This window comes from Diadema antillarum, unplaced genomic scaffold (genome assembly GCF_040938485.1).
Source record: "Diadema antillarum isolate AM-2024a unplaced genomic scaffold, OU_Dant_1.0 seq00000229_RagTag, whole genome shotgun sequence".
In the NCBI taxonomy this organism is placed as follows: Eukaryota; Metazoa; Echinodermata; class Echinoidea; order Diadematoida; family Diadematidae; genus Diadema; species Diadema antillarum.
Window position 1 is genome coordinate 1,247,421 of NW_027271279.1, and position 17,433 is coordinate 1,264,853.

Sequence of the window (17,433 nt, forward strand, 5' to 3'; positions counted from 1 at the left end):
ATTATTTGGGGATTCAAGCTGTGAAATACTTGTGAAACCATTCATGAGTACATGTTAAGTTTTGATCGTAATGCTATAAAAAAAAAAAAAAAACCCGAAGAATTCTGAGGTTTAGGAATCATGCAAAATGATACTTGCACCTGAAGAATTTTCACAACACAGTTCAAGGAAGAACAGTTGCTGGAAATTGTTCAATGGCACATTCAGCTTTATGGCAGGAAGAGAAACAATTATCAACACATTCTTAGCGTATATATCCTCTCGGTTTCATGTCAACCTAGTTCTTTTTTTTCTTTTCTTTTTGGACAATTCTTTGCTTCCAACCCGTATCAAACCATAACGGAATATTTGACAACGGTATATGCTCTTAACTTTTAGTACACATGAACAAAAAAAGGAATTTTAAATCGTGATTTTCTCAAAAGATATCTTACTATACCTGTGGTCTTAACCCATACATGTACATAGATACATACATGTACATGTGTGTGTGTGTGTTTGTTTGTGTGTGTTGTGTGTCCATGCATGTGTGTTTATCAAAATGGTATTGTAAATCATTGAGACTGATGACCAAGTTTGTATCCGAAGACAAGGTTGAGATGATAACACATCTGAGAGTGTACTGTTCAGATTTGATCCCGAAGTTCCTTTTACATTCTACAGTGAATGTCACAATTTGAAATAATGAGTGCAGAGGAATTAGTTGATATAACTGGATAATTTTTAACAGTCAGCAATCCATGGCTTCAGCTTGTTATTAGAAAAACGCATTTGCTCAAAACATACAGAGAAATTCATTTAATGATACTAATGATTTATGGATACACTACAACATAATTATTTTCATACACATGTCCAAGGCTTTCATTTTGTATTTGCATTTTATACGGTGTATCGCTTTGTTCTCAAATTAAGATGAACATTGTAAATTGATGTGGAAGACGCAAAGAAAAGATTTGTGTGTGAGCGTGTGATTTATGTGTGGAATATAGTCATTGTGTGTGGGGGGCAAAACGTTTTAACCACTTAACGACTTTTTGCGTCTTGTGTTCTTCGTTTAAATGTAATGTCCCTACCAAATTTTCTTTTTTTTTTTTACATGTGACCTTTTTTTTCAGTGATGTTGACTCAATTAAGTGTCTGTGCTTGCATACTGGATCATTCTATCTTCTCAATATCAAAATAAAACTTAGAATTCGACAAGTAAGCATGGCAAGACACGGAATAAAAGCCTCCCTGCTGAGCTGGATGAGCCCAGTGTGACGTATAATAGACACTGCTGAAAGGAAGATGGCGACCAAAGATTTGAGCGCTGCCTATTAAAGGCGCGACCTTAGTGCCTTCAGCACAGGAAGACTGGCTCAACATTATGAAAATTAAACCAACCCAACCACAGACCAGGCCAATGACGTCATCGCATTGATCTTCGCGTAAGAACAGAAAGAATAAAAGCGCGGGTTACTCGGACGAAAATATATCTTCCCTGCCGTCCACTGTATGTATACAATCGCAGCACATCGACATAGATTAGTGTCAGCCGGTTGCATAGCAACTCTTTGCCATTGTGACACTAGATAATATTCCGTTGACGACCAGTGGAAAATCCAATATTTGTTTTGGTATTGATTTCTCCTATAATTTATGTGATTTACAACTCGAGGAGGGGAATAAAACCTTCAGTAAGTGTCTGACTTCGAGTGTCCTTATCGTGATTTTGTGGCCACTTATTACGTAGTAAATTTTCCCACGACTGGTAACTTGGATCAGTGAGTTCATGAAACACAATAAACAGAGCAGGAAATACCCTGTTCCCCCGCAATCACACACACACACCCACACACCCACACACACACACACACACACACACACACACACACACACACACACACACACACAAAATGACTAACTTAAACTTAACACACCACATATCCAGTTTTATTCATTTTGATAATTAATGCTTCTCCACCTACTTCAATGCATTTTGCATGTACAAAAATGACTTGTAACTCCAAGTTTTAACTTAGCTCGATCTCTTTAGGTTCAATAGAAGATGATTTTTTCATATTCTTCCACACATCTAACATCCAATTTTATTCATTTTGATAATGAATGCCTCGCAATCTTTTTCATAGAATACTACTTAAATAACAGGTATCTGTAAGATTTACTAGTGAGGTGTTTTAATGCCTGAAAAAATAAGACAGTTATAAAGATAAATCCCAACACGAGGTCTGTTCTGTTTGTCAAAAACTCCTAATGTTTGCATGGGTGTGTATATGTGTGTGTTAACGATGCAATGGAAATCCTGCTTTTTGCATTGTCATGATTTCCTGGAGCGTCCTGTGCATAGAGATACCCGTCCAACCATAAATCCTCCTCCACGCCTCACTCAGCATTCAATCATACCACATCAGCATAGATGGCTGTATAAAGCGTCGCTTGGCAACCGCATCCCGCGCGCGGGCGGTCTCCCCCGAGTCTTAGCTCTCTCGTCGAGAATTTCAACAAGCATAGGCAGGCAACACACAGAGCGAGGCAACGATACACGTTGGAGGAGGAAAGGGAGAAGGCGAGTCCATGAGGAGAGACGTGATTTGCCTCCTGATCTGGTGATTAGTATTGCGACGCTTCGATTCTCATGATCTAACAGTAATATTGAGGGGGACTATACAAGAAAGAGCATTTGCTCGCAATGTTGTTTAATCTCCCAATCAAACATGTCGTGCAACTGCCGTATGGGGAAGTTTGCATGCGCGATATTGTTAAACGTCAGAGAAATCGGAACATGTCTGACTCCCCATACTGACTTACACGCAGTACTGTTACTAGGAATGTTAACTCAGCAGGTTTTTTCTTTTTTATTTGTGTTGTCTGCTCTTGTCTTTGTTTTTCGGCGATGAACCTTTCATTCTAATCCTCTGAAGGAGTGAAGACCATTTTCATGATTTTTTTCCCTATTTTGACCTGAGTTTTCAGTGGGTTTTGTTTTGAGAAGAAAGAGTAGATCCCCCTCATACGACTGAACCACAAGCTGGTCAAATCTCAATAAATTTACTGCATCAGTCTGGCAAACACTGTAGTTCTTTCGACTTGTAACTCATAGTATTAACTTAGCTCGATCACTTCAGGTTCCACAGAAGATGATTTTTGCGTTATTATTCTCTAACACATCTAACATCCATTTTCATTCATTTTTATGATGAATGCTTCGCAACCTTTTTCATGGAATACTACTTAAGTAACAGGTATCTTTAGGATTTACTAGTGAGGTGTTGTAATGCCTGAAAAATAAGACGGTTATAAAGATAAATCCCAGCAGGTCAAACACCTAATGTTTGCACAGGTATCTCGATATTGTGTGTGTTAACGATGCAATGCATTATGAGTGTCCTATGTTGTCACAAATACTACAACTAACATCTTTTTTTAAAAAATTATAGGTTTTCCCATCTATTTTCGCACTTTTGTCATTTAATTTCAAAGATTTGTTATTCAATTTCGTCCCGAGAACACGTGGAACGCAAATCCTAACCTCAATTTTGGCAATTGTCATTGTAATACGTTTTTCGTCAAACATTTTCGAAGACATAGCATTCAAAATCGTCAATTTTATTCCAAATCATCCTTCCCGCTGACGGATCGCAGAATGTGATGATCAAATTCGTTTGTTCACACAATTTCATGAATTTTTCATTCAAATTAGCCAGATGTTGTCGATTCTTTATTTTGAGGATGAACCAACTTTAAGCCGACATATTTTTACTCTCTCTAGTAAATTGTATCCTTACACATTATGTTATCCATTCTTTGACATTAAACAGGATACAATTCTACACTTAAAATTTTGTCTTTCATCATGTTTGCCTAGAAATCGTTTGTCAGTGTTTTCGTATGCGAGACGGTACGTCTGTTTGTATCAGTGTGTACTCGGATTGCTTGTGTGTGTGTCTCTATCTGTGGTTCTCTGTGTGTGTGTGTGTGGGGGGGGGGGGACACTTGTGTGTATGTCAACTCCTGAATGTAAAATGTGAACGGTTACAGAAAAAAGAATACATGAATGACTGGGAAATCACATCGGATAGAGATATGAGACGAATATGAATGAAAATTTAACGAAAATGATTGACAAAAGACGAAATCGATCCTGCTGTTTTGAGTGCTGCGAGTGAGACTGACGAATTTGAACTGTAAATGACGAAAATGTATGCCAAATGACTAAATTGAATGAACTCTATTTGAAAATGAAGGACGGAAGACGAATGTGAAATTAGATTGGCCTATTCCCGACATTCCGCGACGAAAATGAAGTAAAAATTTGCGAAATTAAATGAAAAAAGTTTGAAAATGAATGGGAAAACCTATGACAAAACAACCCCTCCTTTTTCATTCTTCTTCTTTCTCACTCGTTCCTTTTGTGTAGGATTTTCTGTATCTATGTTATACGAGTCTTATTAATTCGAAGAAACTACACTCCAATTAGGCATAATGCCAGGAAAAAAAAATCTCAGTGAACAGACACGCCATAATGCAGATACCACAGATAAATCCATTGATGAGATATAGAGATAAGGCGCTTTGCGAGTCTGCGCTTAAAGCTCTACCGACGAATACGTCCATTCAACATTTCTTTTTTTGAATTCATCGTGGCGGCTGCATATCTGAAAATCTTTAACCACTGCCTCCTATTTGACGTAGTGCATAGTCGACCAAATTACATCTAGACGCACAAATACGGCATGAATTAACGGAAAAACGTGCAGACACACCCATCGGACATGCAAACTCGGTCACTGCATGAATGACCAGCTTTGTGAATGATGTACCTTTTCATATAGACGTGTAGCTTAGATAAATTTCTTTCAATATCGAAAAGAATTCCTTCGGCACCCACCGCCAGTTTTCAGGCGTTCCAATATCTTTAATTTGTTGACATGGATATCCAGATATCTACACCGTCCTTCTATTCGTTTTCGTTCCTTTTCACAGCTTCTTTCCTGTTCTTTTTTTTTCTCCATCTTCATACTTATTTTCTGATTTTGAAAAAAAAAAGTTACACTTATACACAGAACTGTACAAATACACTCGCATACTCACATGAAATGAATGATTAAACATGTATTATCTCAAAAATATTACTGGAGTGATGGCACCAAATAAGCTCTCTTTTTCAGTGTGGTGGTGGTAATTCTAGTATATAGAGAAAAATAGGGGAAATTAGAAGTAGCAGTGGTAAATAAATTATCCAACATCACAGAGGCGGTGATGGGGGAGGAGGAGGAGGAGGGAGGGGGGGGGGGGACGAGGACGAAGAGGAGGGGGATGAGGAGGAGGGGGGTGGGGACGAGGACGAAGAGGAGGGGGATGAAGAGGAGGAAGAAAAGGGGGATACAGTCGAGAAAGGCTTGTGCACTTATCCATGGTGAAAAACGAGGACACACACACGAACTTTACATTTAAACCTAGGACGCACAGAAAACCGAGGACGTCCTCGCTTTGCAGACCATTCCAAACGGTCTGCTTTTGCATGCAGGGGTACATGTTTGTAGGTCCTCAATTAGCATTATTGTAATAAGTCCTCGGTTGAATGGTAATATACGAATGAGTCCTCGGTTGACAGGAGTCGTACTTACACACAGGTCCTCGGTTATGTGGTAAAATTCTTGTGGGTAAAACAGGTCCTCGGTTTCCACCATAGACGCGTATGTGTGCACACGGCTTGTGTAAACGTACCCATTTCCGGTTGTGCCTCCACCGGACATGTTGTGTGTTCCTTCCATCTGCGGTCCTCCCAGGGCGAATCTCTCGAGGAAAGAGTCTGCTCTCCTCGTAGGCTCCTCCGTACCACCTCTGGTCATCCATCCTTTGATCACCTGGAAAGGTTAGACGGAGAAGAAAATACTGACAGTTAACTGCGCTTGAAGTACTAGGAATTAATGTAAACATAAATAGAGGGTGTGTCTGAGTATGTGTGTGAGAGACAGACAGACAGACATACAGAGGAAGAAATAGAAAGTTAGAGAGTAAAACCGATTTTTATATCAGAAAGTGATGCTTGGGAGATGGTGATGATTGATACTTATGATGGAGTGAAGAAATCGAATACATGCAGAGAAAGCTATTGATGTAGACGATGACGATGATTGTATAGATGTATTTATGAGATTTCAAACGTGTGTGGGCAAGTTCGTGTGTCTCGGTGATGTATGTCCTATGTGCGTTTACTTTCATCATAATTATGTATATACGTATACACGGTTTAATTAGTAGTGTCTGTACATTGTAACATTGTTAACTTAGTATCAGATACCGTGCACTTTGAAATAGTAACTGTTTGTTACAATAATATCCTTACTAGGTTTTTTTTATACATTTGACAGCTATATTTTCGCTGCATGAATAGTTTCTGAATGATACGTATTTTATCTTACATATGAGTGATCCACGTTTTACACTTTTTTTTCTGTCTTCCTTGCAAAGTATATACAGCTACAATGGTTATTCTACATAATATCACGTATATGTTTTATAATATACTTCATGACTCACGTGCCATGATGTACTTCTTACACGTCGATAAAGCAATATGATTCATGGAATGTATGCTTTGTATCTTGTTTCAACCTTTTGTTGGATGGAAATGAATGAAATTTAAATTTAATTGAAATTGAAATTGAAATTGAATTGATATTAGTGATGATGATTTTCGGTTAAAAACATCCAACTATTGTTCAAGGTAACGGTGACAAATTTCACTCTGATGATTGATGTAATCGTTTGGTTAATGAAGTGCTATCTACGCTGATCAGGGGAAACTCGTTACACGCATTCATGATTAATTGTAGCAAAGACGCTGATGAATTTTGCGATAGATAAGTAATGAATTAGTTGTAAGATGATGCTAGAGAATTGGAGACGCTGCATGTCCTGAGGAAACAAAAATGAATGAATGATAATAGTTGTTGACGAGTCAGAGATTTCCAGTTGATCGCTAATAGATACTAATCCTGTTTTATCATAGTCATTATCATTTTTGCTCGATGTATGAATATCTTCATTAAATCATAAAACGGAGATAACAACATTAACTGAATACCTGTATAGCATGCCTGTCCCTCACACGAGGTGTATGTTTCTACTACGCACCATTTCTCCTGAATGGTCTTGTTCTAAAAAAAAAAAGAAAAAATGTAAACAACAGAATGCCATGTTCTTATTGAAATGTGATTGGATGCTCTCAACTACAGTGAAATTCCAATGCTAAAATGTATTGTGAGCAGTGATCTAGAAAATGTTCGAGTTGTCACATTTGATGCGTATGTGTAGACTAGTTGTATCACAAATCATCCTGTCATATCAAAATTTCGCGAAAAAAAGCATGAAATATAAGGAGATATCACTATTTTCATCAATAAACCATAACTGTAGACGCTTTAGTCTAGAAACACTTTTTCTATTGCTCACATTTTATTTAAAAGGATGGTACAGTACTGGTGGAGATGAGAAGTGGGCTTTTAACTTTTTGCGAGATACCAAGAAAAAAACATGAAATAGTACGTAGCATACCATTTTAAGATTAATTCAAAGTTTATTTGATGAAAATCGTGTTTGGAATTATTGAAACATCCAAAAACAAAGAAAAGCAAAGCGACCGTAATAAACACACTTTATTAGAATCGCTCTGTTTTGGATATCTCAGCCACTTCAAAACCAATTTTCATCAAATAAACGTTGAATTCCTCATGGAATTACATGTGCTGTCATATTTCATAAGAGGTTTCTCATTTCTCACCAAAAAAATGTTAGAAACCTGAAATTAGGTCTCAACCAAAACTATACGATCCCTTTAACAATATACTTTACATTGATTATAAGGACTATTTTTTTTCTTTACATTGGGTTGTTTCTATCCACAAGTCACATTCTTGAACTATCTTGATGCACTAAGGCTGGGTTTATTTCATTTGCAAATGGTAAATGATGCCTTTAAAGGGACAATCCAGACGATTTTCATAATTTCACATCATGTAGTACATAAATTGACGACTCCATGTATAGAATTGTGGAATTTATTGTGGTTTTTGAGCAGAGAAACAATACTTTGAAAAACCTTAAACAAATTACACTGAACAAGGATGATGACATAGGAGGTTCACATATTTCAGAAATGTAGCAGAGTAATTCCATTACGATACCGCTTGCTTTCGAGTTCACCTGTGTATAATCTATGCATGCCTTCTTCTTTTGTTCTGCTTCCTTGTGCCCCAGCTCATGCATTCTTATGGTGACTCTGCCATGTCATCATCCTTGTTCATTGCGATTTGTTCTAAATTTTGAAAATATTCTTATTCTTCATCCCAATTATCACAAATTCTAAAACTCTGTCCTCAGCATAAGTAATTTATAGTTGTTCAAATGAAAAAAAAAACCCTGAAAATCATCCGGAGGTCTCCTTTAAACCTTTCATTGTTACTTTGGCTTCATTGATATTGCTGTAGTTAGTATTATCACGATTACCGGTACCGTTCTGCAGTGTTTGGTTAATCATCATTAGTATTTTCATTATCTTATAGACTCTGTATCATACAATTAAAAGGCATTCGTTATTTACCAACGAAACCACTGGAGGCGGAGTCTCAGTTCCATTCGACTGCTTCTGTGTATGAAATAGGACTTTGGCCTGTTTCGAAATCAGGGCACATCGATGACCATTACATTTTTACGCAGCATTATTGCTACAACCATTTCACTCTCATCATCTGAAGAGTGAAGACAGATATTGTTTGAACAGAAATACCAAACAGTCAGCATCTATTCACCATGTTCACGTGTGAATGGATTCAAACATTACCGAAAAGCCAGTATTGTATGTGCGCTGCTTTTTCATCGCTATCAGCGTCATTTCCAGGAATGAACTAAATGTAAAATTAATGTATTTTTGAGGAAATTCTTTCATAGTGATATTTTACTGCTGATGTCATACGTACTTTTATGTACAATTTTGTGATGGAAAGTCACCATGATGATTTTAATCTCTCCTACTGCATTCGAGAGGTCAGTGCGATGTGTGTTCCGTTGAAAATTTTAATTAGTTTTCAAAAGGAGAGGGAAGCACTGGTGTTATTTCAAAACCTTTTCTCATTCTATCTCGTACGTTAGGCAGTGTTTGTCTTTTCGATGGACATGGCTCTCTATTGCTTGTTTTCATGTTTTATTTTGATCTATTTTATCTTTTGCAAATCAAAGTGTTATATCTTCTTGATTTCGACTTCATTGTCAAGACCTTGCACTCTCTTCCAAGGTGTTTGGATACTTATGGATAGTTTGACTGATTTGAACAGTACCCACAGTGTATGTGAAACATTATTTGAAACACAGCGTGAAATCGCTCCACACTGTTAAAATCTAAGCGTTTTAACATAAACACATTGTGAATCATCTATAAATTCACAGTGTGAAACAGAACATCACTATGTGAACACGTGTGCGACAAACCACACCACAGTATGAAATTATCTTCACACTGTTAAATTCAAGCGTTTTAATGTAGTCGACTATGTGAACATAAACACACTGTGGCATTACTGTGTTCTTTCCAGTAGGGCAATTTCAATGTTAAGTGATAGAGTAACATGCTTCAAACTTTAATGGTTTTACATGATTGTAACAATGCATTTGATGTGCGTGAAAGCTGCCAATGATTTGCGCTGCATGTTAGCAGTACAGTATGTTAAACATTGTCATGAACATTCAGTATTCTAATTGGAGTCATCATTAATATTGCAATAATTTACCATTATAGTTGGTACCCCACTTCTTTTATTATTCTATCATCAATCATTTTTCTAATCATCATCAAAATATCTTCATTCCAACTGTTAGCTATCTTGCGAGTTACTTGAAGCATTAATATCAGGCCCAAACAGGCTTCGTAAGGTTCCCTAGGCACACTGTGGGATGATAGTACTCAATTCATCCCGTCTGTTTGCTTTGGATGTTTGAGGCGTTTGTCTCGCCTGCTTGTAATTGCCTTTTAAAAGTGACATCGTATGAATCCGTGTCACGTCCCATCCATCAAAACGTACGCAATGGGAGCACCATTCACCATGTTTACACACGCCATTTATCCATCAAAACGCTCTCTCCCGGTCCCAGTACACCACGGGATGTCCTTCATGTCCTTCTGCCAGTGCGCATGCATGCACGTCAGTTGCTGTAAACTCGCATTAACTGTGTACTTCTTCTCATTTTTTTTTTTTGCAACAAAGTTACGTCTCAGTCACAACTTAACACATGTAATTTATTATCATTTAATGATTTAAAAGAATGTAACACAAGGTGCACATTGGAAGACCATTCAAGCACTACACTTATTCATAATACCCGTGGTTTGCCTCCTTGTTTCTTAATCTGTTAGTGATGGAAAAATACAGGGAATGAGTAAATCAGATAAAAAAGGGATTTGTGGCAATTGTTCCTGAGGCAATTTTGAATACGTAGAGATAATAACATTCTTTCTTTCAGGTAGACTCAGTCGGTAAGCCTAATGATGTACATCTCCCAAGGCAAATAGCCAGTGGAAGTGAACGTGTGCCAAGATTTTGCAATGGCTTGTTACAACAGTGTATTGAAATTGCATCTTCTATGATATTTGAATGGAATAGGGTAGATAATTCGATCGGAACAGCTTCTTCTTCTTCAATTCATTATTCAAAATTGCTTTAACAAAGTTGTAATTTGTAAACAACACAGACAAACATAGACTAGTTCATATTCTGTGATATTGAAACGATTCTGTGTACATAATATCCATTTGGTTAATGTTCATTTGAAATAAAGAAATTGTTGGAATTGATTTGATTTTTGTCATTTTTCTTTTCTACCGCCATTCTGTTTGAACTCATGTCATGACATACTAATAATCATTTACTTTAGTTTGTAATATATCTTTGGTTTGGACCGTGTCATTCTATTTGAATTTCTTCGGTATATACCTATATATCTTTACATTTTTTAGGGCCACATGAAAGGCCATTGCATTGCTTATTGGTGAATGGGTAATACTGACAAAAGACTTGAAATAGATGTTAAAGGTCCTGTTTAATACCTTTGGGAGCAGTGATTTAAAAAACTGTTCAAGATATCACATCTGATCCATATGTTTACGTCTGTTGAATCACAAAACATCCTTCCGTATAAATTTTTTTGCAATAAAGCCTAAAATACAAGGAGATATCAATATTTTTCTCATTAAACCGTAACCGTAGACGGTTTAGTCTGGAAACATTTTTTATTATAACTATTGTTCACATTTTGTGTATTTAACAATCCTTAACATCGATTATACGGAATCAATTTTTTACAGTGGTTGTCTTCTATCTCTAACTTACATTTTAGAACTATTTCAAAGCACTTTATGCTGGGCTTTTGTTTTCTTCAGTAAATGGTGAATTATGCTTTTAATAAAGTATTGATTTTAAACTACTGTAAACCATCAAGTTTGCAAATACTAGTACATAATTCAGGCTTTTTCAATTGTCACATACGTAATCGGATGAATAGTAGGCTGAAGAGATAGAGAGCTACTAAAGCTACAACAATCTTTGCCAATTAGTTTATCAGATTTGACTCCACATCCCAATTCTGAGTGATTTAGACAGAACACAGACCGGTGTTTCCCCGACTGTAAACCTAGCGAGTCAACCGAACAAGCTGCATTGGCATCGTGCGCTGCATTCACTCAAGCATGGTCTACTATGTTTGTGACTTTCTATTCCAGTGCATTGTCTGTTTAACGCAGAGAAACGACTATTTCATCTCCATTCTTACGAGGAAACTAGATGCAGGGTTGTTCGCACACATATCGAATTCACCCGTGGTACCACTGCCGCGAATAAATGCAAAGATGTGGCAAATTATCATAAAAATGATCTTAGAAGAGGCAGTCGACAACCAGTCAATCGGTAACACAATACATGTTTTTTGTGGACTGCGCGTTCGATGTACGACGGACCCTGCTTCCAGGTGTACTGTTTCTTGCGTCATGGTAACGCGCATCACGGATGCAGACGTTTTTGATTGCTCGTTTTCTCGCCTGTGCGGTTGGCAGCGTTCTTACGAGTGAGAGGAGAATTGACAGTGGTATGATCACAATGATCGGAATGTAACTCAACAACAACAACAACAACAATACTATTACTACTAATAATAATAAAAACAACAACAACAACAATCGTCATCATCAACATCAACAAACAAACATGGTTGTAAGTTTTCTTTAATTTGTCTCGCTCTGTAAATGAAACTTGTAAAGAACGCAACTGCTGATCTACATTTTTTAATAAACATGCTGGAGACAAACTAAAGAAAACTTATAGCCCATATCGTCACCCCTCTGCTTAATATTCCCTTGCTTTTCATTTAAACAACAAACATGTTTAACAATTAGGAACAATCCTCTTCGAGAACCTTCGTGTACCCTCTCAACTAAGTTTGCAGAATCTCTAAGTCCTTTTGGTGAGGAAGGGATTTCAAAGTTCTGACGAACTAGGATCTAAGAACTATCATTGATTAGGAGTAATCAATTCATTAGCATTAAAGGGATCATTTTCTATTCGATAATTTTGAGAGCGATCAACTCCATTCTAATCATACTGTTATTACCAAGGGAAAAAAATTGCAATGGTCTCGCGATGTTTCAGAAATAATCATGTAAACAGGTTAATCAGATTTCCTGAAGTCATCTTGTGTTTATCAAAGATCGTTTCATGATAAGAGGATCTCGTATTATCCGTGCTCAAGCCCATTTGCCTCTTACACTGCGAATGTGTTCTGAACACACTGGAAGATATACATCAAACTTGATTCACCCTACCCCCCCCCCCCATTCCACCTTGATATGAAACATACCTCGAGGAAACGCATTACAATTCATGACCGTTGTAACAGCGAGGATAAATCATCCAATCATCGATTACGCTATCAAATCCTGACAACACTGCTTGCTGGATGATAAATGGCATCATATGTGACATTATATTTGTGTAGAGGTCCTCGAGGATCAACGACGTTCAAGCATTGCTGCCAAATCTACGTCGAGTCATTTTCTCACATGATTTAAGATATATTCTAGAGTGGAAATGTGCTGTCAGAGAGAAGAAAAGAGAGAAAAACAAAACAAAAACAAAACCCGAAATATAATGGGAAAGGAAAGGATGAGCAAAAAAAGAAAAGAAAAAGAAAAACATTGTCAACAATGCAATAATGGAATTGCTTACTGCACAACATACTTAACCACCAGGTTACGCGCGCACACACACACACACACACACACACACACACACATGGGCATGCACATGATTTGCATAATGTGCATGCGTGCATGATCGTATCACTACAGGTTCACCTCCCTCACATTATGTTTGGTTATACCGGTTATCCTTGAAAGGGAATTTCCCCGTCAACATAGCTGAGTGAAAACAAAACTGTTGAAAACGCACTAAGTGACACTCCATCTTAAGACATAAATGGTGATAATATAGTAACAAAACATAATGTCAGTCTGGCAATACACAATTCCAACAAGCAGCCAAACTCATTTTCATAAAGGATGTACGTAGGCCTAAATATCAAAACTTCGTTCCCGTGGCTAAGTTGGACCAACGTCTGTTTACTGAGAAGCACTTGTGTCGTAATCATTCATCAGGACACCAGTAATTTAATTGTTTTTGCCCTCCATTGAGGTGGCCTCAGAATGAAAGTGAAGTCTTGACGTTCAGTGAATGAGAAATGATTTATTTCATGGACGTCACAAGTGCAGAACTATATCACCTTTAACCCATCGCATCCCAATAACCACATTTCTTTGCTTTGGGGCTGTTATGAGTTCTAGTATTTTCCATACACGTACGACCCTACTATTCACAGCCAGTTTTTCGTAAGATAGCAAGAGTAAAATACAATCTCGTGAGCCCTTTTGTTGTTCACATGTATTTTCGTTTGTGTCTGCTGCAATATTTTCAAAATCTTCTTCATTCCTAAATCTATACCAGATTCTACAGATATGTATACAAACGAAAATCGAATTTGACAAATTTCGGAATTCCTATATGACTAATGAAGATTTAACGAACTAAACCAATTTAATTCAGAGGTGTCAATTTCATTCAGGACAACATGAAAATCTGCAGCCTTATTTCCCTAGGACGGCATGGGTCAAAGAGCAATGTCAAAGAATGAAGAGTTTGGTCACAAAACGGCTCAAGTGACATTTTAAACAATGTAATATCCGTCATCAGATAGAGCAATGTAAGACCTTTCCAGCGATACCTCAATTGGTACGTAACAAGAAATATTTCGGAGTTATGATGAAAAATATCTAACATTTTCGTATTATTTTGTTTCTTTGTTTTCACCAGCTTTAATTGTAAATATCTTATTTCAAAGGGAATGGAGATAAATCCTTTTGCAATCAAACACCTCATAGTATGTAGGTTGGCTTTACTAAACAGAGAAAACTTAGATAAGAGAACGGTATAAATTTTATGTATACCAGGCAGAAAATGAGAAAGGTAGGAAAAGCTGAAGTTTTACCTTCTTTTTTTCCTGTAAATGATTTGATGATGATATAACCTCTCAACTCCCTAAGAAACCATTTTGTCTATAGTTCTTCTTTGCTCATGAACAGAAAGAAAATCATTCGTAATAAAAGGCATGTTGTTGTTTTTTTTCGTTCACTGAGATAACAAAGCATCTGTTATGTGACGATTATTCCAGTAATCATTATAAGTCGTGCTCGCAAATACATCTACATGACAGCAACAATGTGTTAATTGAAGCCAATAATTTGGCAATATCAGCAGAGAGAGAGAGAGAGAGAGAGAGAGGTTTCATGATAATCCAAAGCAAAATAATCGAATGGATGCTTCCCTAAGCGTATTGACGGGCCAGTCTGGTCAATTGGTCTACGCAAGTACATTCGATTGCCAGTTCAACCACTTACAAAATTGTCTTACAAGTTTTAGTCCACAAAATATTCTCGCGTAATAAAAGTATTCAATAAACACTTGTGTGCAGATCAATGATAAATTCTGGAGCCTTAAAGGAGACACCCGGATGATTTCAGACTTTTGCATTTGAACATCTATAAATTGGCTGTACTGGGTACAGAATTGTAGAATTTATTAGGATTGCGATAAAGAATAAGTATGTTTTCAAAATTCATAACAAAATCACAATGAACGAGGATGATGACATAGCAGCGTCACATAAGAATGCATGATTGGATGCTCAAGGAAGCAGAACAGGAGAAGAAAGCATGCATAAATTCCACACAGATGAAGTTGTCGAGCAAGTGCTGTGGTAATGGGATTTCATTGCTACTTTACCATGTTTACTGAAATATGTGAACCTCATATCATCCTTGCTCAGTGTAATTTGTTTTTGATTTTCAGAGTATTGGTTTATCTGCTCAAGGACAAAAATGAATTCCTCAAATATGATACATGGCACTATCGATTTTAATATGTACTACATGAAGTGAAATCATGCAAATCGTCTGGAATTCACCTTTACCAACCAAATTTTGCCAACTGGATTTCGCCTAATTTGCGTATGTGGTTATCATTTTGTGGAAACGTATATGTATATAAGTAGGTCTACATTGAAATAATTTTCAAAGTGTTCAATTCATTCGCATACAAGATCACACGCACTTGCACAGAAATATATAAGATGAATGTCCACAATTATGTTCTAAAAGCATTTGCCTAAAAAATATCGTTTGCTTTCTTTCTCTTGCTCGCAAGTTGAGATTGCTCTCTCTTCTGTTTGAAGGGAAAACGTTCTAATTTTGCCAAAATCCTGCAAGTAAATCTACATTGAAAGTATTGCTCTTTACGAAAAAAAAAAGTAGCATTCTCAGGATTCATAAACCCCAGCACTATGAAATAATGCAAAAGAATTAGATTGAAAAAAGATTGTATTTATTTATTTATTTATTTATTTATTTATTTATTTATTTGGTAGGGGAAGGGGTAACTGAAACATTCAATATCATTTCACTCATTTTTCAATTCTTCTTGTTCGTATCCTATTACACTTTTTTCAGTGGCTCTCAATCATGCAGTTTTAATGTTTGTTTGTTTTTTCTAATGCATTTTTCTGAGTATAGCACAGAACATGATATATTCCACCAGAATAACAAGACTACTGTAAAGCTATAACATTTCTGTGATATTTGAAGGTTGTTAGCCGTTAGAATTCACATAATGCACCAAATGCTCACCGTAACGTATTCTGTGTACGAGGCATAGCTGCATATACTAATCCTCCTGTGGTTGTATGATACTTATACTTCAAACAAAAGACATGCATGTTAAAGCTGTCAGAAAGGAAGAATTCACCAGCTTCTTTTACTTTGTTATCTATGGCAAATAACAACACACCACTTACATGAACTAGATAAGTGCATCACATAGGTCTGTAAAACTAGACTAGTAGTTTAGATTTGTAATTTTTCCTAGTACGAAATGATTATTCGAATCTTAACGGTCAATTTAACTCAACAAATAAAGACCCTCTTGAGTTCAAAATTTACTGGAGGTTTCCAAATAGTGTTTCTTCAATACCTAAGTGTTCTCACCAAATTTTCAAAAATTTGCATGCAAAAGGGATGACCTATCTTTAAACTGCCAAGTGTCCTTATCAAAATCAAAGACAAACTGAAAGTAAACTATAAGGACATCTTAATACACATGCCTTCAGAAGGGTGTCTTGAAACATGTGAATGATAATCTATATAATAATACGCACAGAAGAGGCATATATAAATTGTGACCGTGCACCTCGGTGATACTGCTTTGAAAGTTGTCATTAATTATGCACAGAATGTGTTAATGAGGCACGGTTAATTTCAGTTAATCTGATAATCCCTTCATTGTTGTTACTCTGGTGGTTTACTTCCTGTTTTTTGTCCGTTCATCGCACAGCCAGCACGGTTTGGTAAAGATTAAGCGCTTGAATAGACACTGTACTTCAGAGCCTCTTTTCTCAGTTCACTCTTTTCCTGAGTTTGTGCTTTCTTTCCAATATTTAGATAGGTTAGGAGAGTCCATTTGATTTGAGTTATACATCATTTTAAAGCTTAAAGTCTGTTCTTTTAGAATATCCTCTTAACTAAAATTTCATGTCTGGCGACTTTTTGTTTGTTTTGAGGTCCAGGGTCACAATTAACATGAAAAGAACATGAAGAAAACACACAGTGATAACATTTTGCACCTGGCTTTTTCATGAAGAATGCGGTACTTATGCACACATGCCTCATGGCTACAGCCTTGAAATTCAATCGGAGAACTTGATAGCGTGGGTGAAAGAGCAGCAACATTCACCAACGCCACGCGAGTATCATACAGTCTGGGGTAATAGCACTCAAGGAGC

At 36.8% G+C, this 17,433-nt stretch overlaps 1 protein-coding gene across 1 annotated transcript in view; it reads right to left on the bottom strand.

Annotated features, from left to right (window-relative positions):
* LOC139729235 (cyclic nucleotide-gated channel alpha-3-like) overlaps positions 1-17,433 on the bottom strand; it is a 61,301-nt gene that overhangs the window by 40,612 nt on the left and 3,256 nt on the right. The window contains exon 2 of the mRNA XM_071640166.1: positions 5,727-5,870. Coding sequence (XP_071496267.1) covers positions 5,727-5,870 — 144 coding nt within the window. The remainder of the gene's footprint in view (positions 1-5,726; positions 5,871-17,433) is intronic.